Source organism: Nicotiana tomentosiformis, chromosome 7, assembly GCF_000390325.3.
Source record: "Nicotiana tomentosiformis chromosome 7, ASM39032v3, whole genome shotgun sequence".
Lineage (NCBI taxonomy): Eukaryota > Viridiplantae > Streptophyta > Magnoliopsida > Solanales > Solanaceae > Nicotiana > Nicotiana tomentosiformis.
In genome coordinates this window covers 1,462,718-1,474,175 of record NC_090818.1, presented here as the reverse complement: position 1 = coordinate 1,474,175, position 11,458 = coordinate 1,462,718, and the positions used below count along the sequence as shown (strand labels likewise).

Below are 11,458 nucleotides of genomic sequence, written 5' to 3'. Positions count from 1 at the left end.
TATTCATATATAAAAAAAGTATAACAAAGCTAAAAAATATATATTAAATTTCTGAAAATATTTACATAGTAGAAGGTGATAAAAATTTAAATATAGTAAAAATTAGGTGCTCACAGTGGCGAACGTGAAGACTTCAACTTGAAGACCGACAAATTTGGAGATTTCAACTTGAAGACTGACGGACTTGAAGACTTCAACTTGGAGACTTGGAGGGTTTAAAGTTTAAACATTTCAACTTGAAGAGCAGAAAACTTGAAGAACGGAGGACTTAAAGATTTGGTGAACATGAAGACATAGTAAATCCCTAAACTTCAGTGCAAATACTTGGTAGCATCTTAAAAGACTATAATCGCCCTATTGAAGACACTGGTTTATCATGAAGGCTTGCCCCCTCTAAGTCATATGAGATCCAAAGTTCAAAAGAAGAATGAAATTTCAGCCTGATTTTCAAGTGTTGTTTGAATGAATTACTTCCATCATACTTCATTTGGACAACGACTAGGGCAATATGTATCTTTTGAACTTATGCGACTGAACTCAGAATGAAACTCTAAGCTGCCTACGTACCTCGGTGAAGAGGATCAAGTCATACCGTAGTTTAGAATGGGTGATTTTTTTTAATTTTATTTTCTTATTATTTTTTTATTTTTTATGTCCTAACTTTTGCCTAGGCCTCCCCTTTAGAGGTTTTCAACCTAGAGGGCTTTTTATTTTTTTGGGCCATATACAGTTTAGACTCATGCATGCCGGAGTGTAGGAACATGTAGTTTAGGCTCATGCGTCGAGGAGCGTTGCAACTTCAATGATAATACTTCTTCAAAAACTTTCCATTGATAGGACCGATTCTCATGCCATCTCCATCAACCAGCTTTTAAGCCCCACTTGAGTAAGCTTCTTGTATGACATATGGCCCATCTCATTTTGAAGCGAACTTCCCTACCGGTTTATGGGAAGTAATAATGGGTCTTCGTATGGCAAGGACTTGATTTCCTACTTGAAAAGATCTCGGGCGAACTCTTTTTATTAAAGGCGCAAGACAATCGATCTTGATAACATTCAAGACTCTGTTGAGCTTCCAACCTCTTCTCATCAAGAGCCTCCAACTCTGCTAATCGAAGTCGAGCATTTTCTTCATCAGTGATCCATTCTTGAATAGCCAGTCTTAATGAAGGTATTTGACGCTCGAGTGGCAAGACAACTTCGACTCCATAAACGAGCGAATAATGAGTCGTTTGTGTTGGCGTGCGGTGAGTCGTCCTATATGCCAATAGAGCTTATTCCATACGGTCATTCCAATCTCGTTTAGATTTGGAGACGACTTTCTTTAACAAGTTGCATAGAGTTTTGTTGAATACCTCAGCTAGACCATTGGCGGCAACATTGTACATCGAAGAGTTATGTTGCTTGAAGCCAAATAGATCACAAATCTTGTTCATCAACCTATTATCGAATAGCTTTTCATTATCCGTTATTATGTAACGAGGAATGCCAAAGCGATAGATTATGTTTACTCGGATGAAACTTGTAATATTTTCCTTCTTTACCTCCTTAAGAGCAACAACTTCACCCAATTTTGAGAAGTAGTTAGTTGCAGCCAAGATGTATAGGTGCCCACCAGAGGACTTTGGTAGTGGTCCAACAACATCTAATCCCCAAGCGTCAAACGGGCATGATGCCACAGTCGGATGCAACACTTCAGGAGGTTGATGAATAAAATTCGCATGGAATTGACAAGCCTTGCATCTTCGAGCGTAGTCCAAGTAATCTTTTACCATCGTTGGCCAATAATATGCCATCATTTTTATATGGAAGTGGAGCTTTGGTCTAGACTGGTGTGACTAGCATACCCCAGAATGTGCCTCTTGCAAAGCTTGGAGTGCTTCTTCTTCCCCTAAGCATCGCACGAGTACTCCCTCAAATGACCTTATGTATAGAGTATCTTTGTAGTAAAGGAAGCGAGGTGCACGACGACGGATTTCAATCCTTCTCCTCGGATTTTCTGGAAGTATCCCATAGCATAAGTAGTCGATAATGGGTTGTCGCCATTCTTCTTTCTCAACTTCAGAAACAACGACAAGATGCTTGAGTTCATTTTCTTCACCTTCAGCCTTATTTGGCAGCGGTACTACCCATTTTTGGCAGACAGTAACTTGCGCTTGATCAGGCCGGGTAAACGACAAAGCTAGGGCAGCTAAAGCATCAGCCTTCTTATTTTCTTTCCTTGGCACATGCTGAATAGTCACATCACCGAGCCACCCCATTAATTTTTTAGCGTAATCATGATATGGGCGTAGTTCAGGCTTCTTGACCTCGTAACTACCTAGAAGCTGATTGACCACTAACTAAGAGTCACCAAAGACTTGCAATTGCAACCGCTTCATTTCGACAGCCATTTCAAGCCCAAGTATTAGTGCTTGATACTCAACAACATTGTTAGAGCAGAGTTGCGTCAACGTAAAAGAGTAGGGCAGAACTTCACCTTGAGAAGTGACAAATACTACACCAGCACCAGCTCCTCCGCGATGTGCAACACCATCAAAGTACATCTTCCATGGAGGCTGAACTTCAATAACCATTGCGTCCTTATCAGGTAGTTCGTCAGTTAGCTCCCAATCATCAGGTATATGGTGGTCTGCCAAGAAGTCCGCTAACGCTTGTCCTTTTATAGCCTTTTGAGAGATATACACGATTTCAAATTGTTGAAACTGGAGGTACCACCTTGGTAGTCGATCACTAAGGACATGTTTTGACATCACGAACTTGATGGGATTTGCTCTAGAAACCAAACGAACGACATGAGCTTGAAAGTAGTGCTTCAACTTTTGGATTGCGAAGACTAGCGCCAAACATAACTTTTCATATGTTTGGAAGATATCATAAACCATTGGACTATCCCTAGTTTTTCATCCCACATTATTGTCAAGAAAATCATTTGCTCATTCATGCTAGGCTTTTCTTGTTTGTTTAATTTGTTCATGAACCTTTATTCGATAATAATGCTATACATGAGATTAATCAAGAAAATGAACACATGTAAATCCATGAGTTAGATAGAAGTGAGGCGTCTTTTTTTTTATTTGAACTTTTTATTCGGATCAGGTTAGTGTTTGGGACGGGTTAGTCCGAAAAACAGATATATATGGGTGGGTCTTTCTAATAGGTTAGATGTTTTAATTTCGACCAATAAGAAGTTGCCACGTAGAATTTAAATAATTATTTTTTAAATTCAGCATTGACCGTCAAAGAGCATAAGTGAACCAAAAAGGTGAATGAAGGGGTATTTTTAGCCCAATAAGTGGCTATAGGGTATTTTTAGACCTCTTTCAATAATTCAGGAGAATTTTCGACCCTTCTCCGATTATTTAATCATGTTTAGATGATAAAAGAGTATGCAAAAGAATATGTTATGCTATTATTAATTGCTGTATAATCGGATGCGGATAAATTCCTTCATTTAGCAGTGCCCATAACGCTTTTCTCTACGTGTCATAAAGTTAGTGGTCTTCCACATCTGGTCCAACTAATTCGACTACCATACAATATACATGATGTAATTGGAATAAGAAATTCTCAGTCACTTTCTTTGCCAGAACTTCTTATTTTAATTTAGCCTTAGAATAATGAGTGAGAGAGAGATAGCAGAGGAAGAGCTTTTGGTTGGATAGAGCTTTACAACTCAACTAGTTCTCTAATCTCAAATTTTCACTTCTAATCCCTGCACACATTCATTGGGGGTATTCATATGCAAAACCAAAATCTTGGGATTAGGATAATCATTTGTACAAAATTAAAAGAACAAATAGTACAAAATATTGGGACAGGAGATTTTCGTACAATTCTATATTTCCAAGAATTATACCAGAGCATCTCCATATCCACATGAATGAGCATAAGAACACGGCTCTTTCATTTCCACATGAATGCAACCTTTGACATTTATATATTTGGATTATTTTTTTGATAAGGATATTCAACATACCTACTATATGCCATCTAAGCTAATTTAGTTTCTTTTGTTCCAAACTTCTGGGAACAAACAGTAACAAGATGGCTAGGCATAGAACCCAATGAAATCACAATAGCAAATGCATAAATGCTAGGTTTACAATAATAATGAACCTTGACATGTTAGCAATATCCGCTTCACAAGAAGCCGTCCAACTACAAACCAACTAAGGTGATTCATGGACAATGTACGAAATAGCACCGGCTGCTGTGTATGAAATTCAAATAGAATCTAAAAACTATTCGCGGATCCAAGAATAAAAAGCCGATGATTTTCTTGTACATTCTTGGTTCACATACAAACCATGCAAAAAGAGATGGCAATCACAGGTTTGGGGTTACCAGTTCACAACAATCAGGAGTACTGGTAGAATGATATGCTCTTATCGTCAGCTACACTGGCAAGCATACAAGACCTAACATCAGTCTTTGATGGTGGTCCAAACGCGACAGACCATACCTGGTCCGTGTGGTTGGTTAATGTCTGTGTAGCTGCTCTCATTTTAAGATCCCACAGCCTAACGGTCTTGTCACTTGAACCTGTTGCAATGGCTGCCCCATCTGGGGAGACATCCACACTCAAAACCCAACTCGCATGACCTGACAAAGATGTGAGCAAGGTTTTACCCTCAGCATCATACACATGCACATGACCATCATCTGATGCTGAGAAAAGTATCCTTGAATCATGGTGTGAAGGCGAAAACACAAGAGAGCGCACAGGCATGGAATGGCCTTCCAAGAAGTGGAGGAACTTCGCACGTGCTACATCGAAAACAGAGATAGTTCCATCAACTGAACCACAGGCAAGAAGTCTACCATCAGGATTCCATGCAACTGAGAGGACAAATTTCTTGTTGCCACTTTTCTCAGATGGTTGCGCGCCTCCTTGCCGCGGAATTGACAATGTGGCAATGAGTTGCCACTGAGTGGTATCCCATAGCTTGACTGACGAACTACCACCTCCGGCTGCTGCCAAAGTGCCACCCTGAAAAATGTGGAGAACCATAATGAGGCTGCCTAAAATCAATCATTAAAACATGAGTAGAAAAAAGTAAAGATATACAAAAATGTTTGCTGTATAAACCTAGAGAACCACATGACAATTAGAGTAAAAACATTAAAAAAAGGTTTGCTTTATAAACCTTGAGCACCACATGACAATTAATCAAGCAGCAAAGCAAACACAGAGAAAAAAGAATATCCTGATGTATGATGAACAAGAAATAAAGACAAAGGAGAGGGAAAATATGGAAATAGGATAAAAGAAAAATATTTTGCGAGTCCCATGTCAATCAAGGAAAAGAACCCAATCACGGTAGACATTGTAGGCCTCCCATTGTCAAAGGAAAAGAACCCAATCGTACGAGCATACTAAAACATAATCCCACATAATTCTGGATTTTACTTCAAGTACATAAGTTACGAAGATCACCACAATTCATTATCAAGAAATAATAAAATTCCATCGCCAACCAACTTACCTCTTCTCGTAGCAAAACCTAAAAGCACCTCATATCTAATTCGATAAATGAATCAAAAAAATAATTTATTTTAGTTCCATTCATGTTCACATAAAATATCGCATTTACCGCTATGATGCATTTTCTATCTGTCAGCTTCATTAACTGAAATCTTAAAAGCACTTATTTCCATTCCATAACGATGAAAATAAAGGAAAAAAACATAATGACATGCTGACTTCAGGTGTTCTAAAAGGAAGGTAGCAAAACATTCAACTACCAATTCAAATATTTTGATCTAGCTCAGTACAAGATTCCTATAGCAAAAGCAACATGGATGCATGCAAAGCTGTTAACTACTCAATCCACTAATGCCCATCTAATCACCGATTGGATCTGGTCGTCCCTAACACCAAGTTATTATCATCTTTATTTAACAAATCAGATAAAAAAATTCTGATTTCAGCAACTTAATACAGTCTGATTCTTGTGATCTTATATTAGTACTTTTACAAACTTCTTTTTATTATTTATTTGTTAAGGTATATAAATCGCATGACCTAAAGAAGCCTATCCCTAGAAAACTGAGTCTTAACTCTTAAGTAAATACAGAACACTACAAACTTGTCCCCGTGCCAAAATATAAGTGTATCAAACATCGCTGCTCATTTCTTACCTAAATACGAACTCCTGCGAAAATGATAAAGAGTTCACTCACTACCAAAGAAGCAAATACTACTTTCTCAACAAAAAAAAAGAAAGGAAAATGCAGTGACATTACACCGCTGCCAGTAAGAATTAAAGGCAGATATAAAATTCCTAAGAAGACCAGTTCAAATATGTGTCAAATCCCGCATCGGTTGTGCATGGATTATTTGGTTATGGTATATGGTCTTCGGCAATCTTCGCCTCATGAACTAGCTAGTGGGATAGAGTTAGACCCAAGGTACATTTTCTTATCAATATGTAGAATGAAAATAATAATTGAGATTCCATATTCAGTCATATTCAAGAAACAAGCTTCCAGTATTCTGCATCAGTATGCTAAATAAAGAGCTTGCATTTAAGCATAAACAGGTATAAGGATAAAAAGTTTAGTTAATTCCCCAATTTGCCCACATTTTTTAGATAAAGCTTGTATCTTTTTCATTTGGTATATCTCTATAAATCATCTACTACGCAAAACAACATTGCATTACAGCACAGCCATTCGATTTATTTATTTATTTATTTGAAAAAAAGGAAATTGCTTGCTTACATCGGGACTAAATTGCAATTGCCAGACTTCAGAAGGAGGAGCTTCGAGAGTGGCGATGGTGTTATTAGTATCAACCTCAAACACTCTAATGAAACTATCTATCGAAGCAGACGCCGCGATCCTGCGATTCGGATGAGCAGTGACTGATACAACGCCGAGGCAATGACCGGTGTTTGTCTGAAGGCAAGTGAATTTGGTTGGGTCCCATATCCTGACTGTTTCGTCAAGTCCTCCGGTGAGAAGTAACGCCGGTTTATCGCCAGTCGACCGGACCCACGCCGCCGTCCAAAGTGAGTCATCGTGCGCGTTCTGGATACTGTCTAGTGAAGCTAATTTCATGGTGATTTTGGTAATGGTTAAACCCTAGGAGATTGAAGTGAATGTCTCTGTTTGTCACTTTCGCTTACTGAGAGTGAAAAGGGAGATTTTCTCCTGTTTTGCAGGCAAGTCCTTCATGTTTCAATAACTACAGTATAGTCTCTTATTTTACTTCCTTCTCTCGGGGGAATTAAAAAAAAAAAAGGTGAAATAACTTGATTTACGACTATTAGTTGAAAACTAGTTATAATTTTAAAAGTAATCGAAATTTAGTTATTTTTTTTTATGTAAAATAAAATTTGAATAAAATTACTTCTAAAAATCTAAAAAAATTCCAGTATAATATGCTGAATTTCGAATTGTTTACATATGAGATTCCAGCATAATATGCTGAAATCCATGTGATAGAGTTACAACACAATATGCTGGAAGTTTAATTATGCTAAAAAATTTCGTGTTTTCGCTAGGCTACCTTTGTCCAGATTTTATCTCCGCCTTAAATAGTGGTTACTTTTTAATAATATTGCAAACACAAGGTATTTTGCAATAATCACCCGTAAAATGGCTATGCCATGCTATTGTGACGACTCAATTGGCAGTCATATGCGGCCCTATATGCTTCAGTCCATTGGGTTCGACCAATATTATACAAAAGCCCAAACACCACTTCTTCAGTGTACTGGCCCGACTCAAAATATAATAGTCTAATAGCTTGTTTGGCCAAGCTGGAAAAATCAGTTTATTTTGAGAAGTATTTTTTTTTTCAAAAGTATTTTTTTCAAAACTACTTTTGGTGAGAAACAATTTGTGTTTGATTAATTAATTTAAAAAGTACTTCTAAGCAGCAATTAGTGTTTGGCCAAGTTTTTAAAAAGTGCTTCTAAGTATATTTTTCTTAAAAGTGCTTCTCAAAAAAGTGTTTCTAGAAAGAAGCTATTTTTTTCTGCTTCTCCAAAACTGCTTCTGCTTTCCTCAAAAATACTTTTTTTCTCCTAAAAACTTGGCCAAATACTTCAAATTTGAAAGGAAAAAAACACAAAAAAGTGTTAGGAGAAGCTTAGCCAAACAAGTTATAAATCTTCTGGTTGATTTATGCAAATATCTCTTTTCTAAGCCACCATTTAGAACTTGTCGCTATCTAGTCTAATGTTTGCTCATATATTCCTCAACCTTACATATAAAATATTAGATTATTGTTAATGACACAGTTTAGGTGTACATAAACTGTTCAATTGGAACTTGGCTAAGATGAGGTGCCAAGGTAAAATTTCGTGTCAAGTTAGAGGGGCGGGTTGTATATGTATTTGGCCTTTGAACTATTCTAATATTAATAGAAAATCATGTAAGAATTAAAGTTGATAAAATAAACTCAAAGAGATAAGAAAAAATATGGGTGAAGCAAACCATGTAATATCAAAATAATCGATGTCTAATTCATTAACCCAATTGGCTGAAAATTACTGCACTGGCTCTCTGTTAAAGATTCCATTTTTGTAGTACTCTTTATCTTCAGCACAAAATTAGATACTTTTCAAGGTGCAATAACTTATAAAATTTTAGGCGCAAGTCTAACATTTCTCCTAAGATTTTCACTTTGTTCAAAAGAGAAACTGGCTAAAATTTAAAAGCCGAATTTCTGATTTTAAACACATGCGAAGTTTCAAACCCTACTTTATTAGTACGAAAATTGAACATATAGAAAATACGAACTTGTTTGTAAAAGGCCAAAAGTGCAAGAGCAATATGTTATTTAAGTATACAAGGACCTAGTGTTAGTCTGCCACTCCACTTTAAAATTTTGATTAGTTTATATAGTAAGAGAGACAACTAAAATAGGACTAAAAAAGTGGACTATGTTATAAGAAAAATCAAATTATGGTGGATGTCTACTCTTCCTCCATGATCTTTTCAAATGCTTAATGACATATTCAATGACATATTTCTATGCTTAATGACATATTCAATGACATATTTTTCTTCACTTTTCATGCCTATATAAAGGTCTTGTAATAGATAGAAAAATACACACAATTGAAGAACAAAATCTCTTCCTTCTCTCTATCTCCATTTCTTGTTCATGTTTTACTAAATTATTTTTATTTCATAACAACATGTCTTGTTCATGTTTTACTAAGTTGCTTTTATTTTATAACACGTTATCAGCACGATTTGCTATTTTATCTATACTTCCTACAAAAGATAACAGAATTGTAGACTTAGCTTCGTTGAGGTCTTGACTTTTGTTAGTGTGTTATATAGAATTCATCCTTTAATAGATTTTATGTTTTGGGACTTTTCTTATACCACACTTATATGGCCATCAAACAGTAAGAATTGCCCTCTACGATCATTCTAAGCGTACAAACAAGGTATGCACATTTCTAATAAATAAGTCAGATGAGGTATGTACACCTAGTATAAATTATAATTATGGTTTATAATTAGTATACTCCTTCTGTCATGTTCTCACCTTTAACTCCCGTTTTAGTTACTTGGTGATACATGATGGTGGAAAGATCAACATACCAAGTAATTTTTCTAGAATTAATACTTTTCAATTGGACAATATCAGTTGATTGACTAGCTATATTTACTACAAAATCATGCTTGTGTTTTAAAACTAATTCATGAAAGTGTGTTAGGTTGTCGCTTACATGATGATATCCTCTAAATGTATTTTCTATAATTTTATATAGTTTAGATAAATTGATCCTCTCTAAAAGGTTTTGTTAAGTTAGGCACCTATTTAACATAAAAACTATAGCTTTCATTGTTTGGGTGATTTCTCTGCGGAAAGTATTGGATTACTTTATTTCACCAAACTTATTAAACACAGCGATCAAAATGCAACACATGTAATTTGGTTTCTATTTGAGCTAATGTCATCTCGCGGAATTGTTCATATGATAATTAAATACATGTGCTTCACACTTATAATATGAGGTTGTATTTATTCTTTTACCAACTAATTTTATAGGTTTCTTTTAGTATGTGAAATATTTGAGCATATCACATGTACGCAACCCATTCATACTTTCATATCTTTGCGTTAAATTTATGTGCAGTGTTTAGTAAAAATATTTTTTTCAATTGTATCTAGTGAAATAAAGAACTGGAAAGGCATGTCTTTATTTGCTACATCTCTTATATGACAAAGATAATATTCCAACGTATATATATGTTCTGACCTTTTAATACTATGATAGATAACTATTAAGGTAATTTAATAATAATATTTTTACCATAACATGATGTATTTTATTGAAAGCAAAATTGGCATATATCCTAACTAGCATTTTTGTTGCAGAGGAACTGTTTCAAGATTGAAATAGTTATATATGTCTTCTTGAAAGTTAATTTACTTATGCCTATAATTATGAAGTAATAATATTTTAAAGGCTCGAGTGCGAGTCCTAGTGAATTTTGGCCTATTATGCCAAAGATTGAGGGTAAGACGATGGGTTCAAGTCCCAACGCACTATGTTGATGAAAAGACGTTGGATTCAAGTTCCAACGCATTATGGCCTAGCATGCCTTTATATGGGTAAGACATTGGGTTTGAGTCCTAATGCACTATATTGATAATAATAATAACTAAATAAAAAATAATATAATTTTCATGAAAAAGCATGAAGCTTGTCCCACTTGATTTGCTTCATTTTTGAAGTGAATGTGATAGCAGTGCATGATAAGTCTAAATAAAGACAAGTGGTTGACCAATGAATGTGGGCGTGCGAAAGGCCAAAATAATAATAGTTATCACTATGGTAATTATAAAAAGGGAGAAATTCTTTGAAGAGAATATGACTTGTGATAAACATTGAGATTGCATACTCATTCCTGAAAGTGAATATGAAAATATATATATATATATATATATATATATATATATATATATATATATATATATATGATAAAGATTATGCATAATAATGTATTTGTGCATAGTTGGATAAATAATAACTCACCTCTAAGGGAGGTTTGAGACAAAGAAAGATAATGAATATTATTGTGTAGTTACATGAATATATCATTGGTCGCATGCATATGATGCGCCAAAAATATTAGTTACAGATACAGAAGGCGCAATCGGAGCACTAATTCCGCTGCTTGAGGAAGTATGTGAGAGGATCGATGTTAGTAGTGATCTTTATTGTCCGATTTGCTTTCTTAGTGCTGACACCCTCGTATGCCGATCAACCAATGAAGCGGCAGAAGAACCTATTTGACAGTAATCTAGAAAGAACTTCAGAAAAAGACTTGAAAGTAAGGAACGAAGTGCTCGACCGAGGTGACTCCGCCGTGGGAAGAGCCGCTTCCTTCTTGCCGCCTTGCTCCCTCCTGACATCTATTGGGAGGGAACCTCCTGTCTTTTCGCCTGAGGCTTTCGGACAACCCCTCTCACGGTTAAAAA

At 35.7% G+C, this 11,458-nt stretch overlaps 2 protein-coding genes across 2 annotated transcripts; both read right to left on the bottom strand.

Moving 5' to 3' along the window:
* Positions 1–2,342: 2,342 nt before the first annotated feature.
* On the bottom strand, positions 2,343–2,885 carry LOC138895073 (uncharacterized). Its single transcript, XM_070179804.1, has one exon. It carries the CDS (start codon positions 2,883–2,885, stop codon positions 2,343–2,345), a length of 543 nt encoding a protein of 180 aa, XP_070035905.1.
* A 1,175-nt stretch (positions 2,886–4,060) lies between these two features.
* LOC104099133 (WD repeat-containing protein VIP3-like) lies at positions 4,061–7,168 on the bottom strand. Its single transcript, XM_009606043.3, has 2 exons — positions 6,727–7,168; positions 4,061–4,993 (listed from the first exon to the last, which is right to left on the bottom strand). Exons 1-2 carry the CDS (start codon positions 7,063–7,065, stop codon positions 4,361–4,363), a joined length of 972 nt encoding a protein of 323 aa, XP_009604338.1. The 5' UTR covers positions 7,066–7,168; the 3' UTR covers positions 4,061–4,360.
* Positions 7,169–11,458: the final 4,290 nt, after the last annotated feature.

Coding starts and splice junctions, on each gene's coding strand:
- LOC104099133 (XM_009606043.3), bottom strand. CDS start 7,065: ATGAAATTAGCTTCACTAGACAGTATCCAGAACGCGCACGATGACTCA. Junction 4,994..6,726: donor AATTGCAATTTAGTCCCGAT/GTAAGCAAGCAA, acceptor CACATTTTTCAG/GGTGGCACTTTGGCAGCAGC.
- LOC138895073 (XM_070179804.1), bottom strand. CDS start 2,885: ATGGTTTATGATATCTTCCAAACATATGAAAAGTTATGTTTGGCGCTA.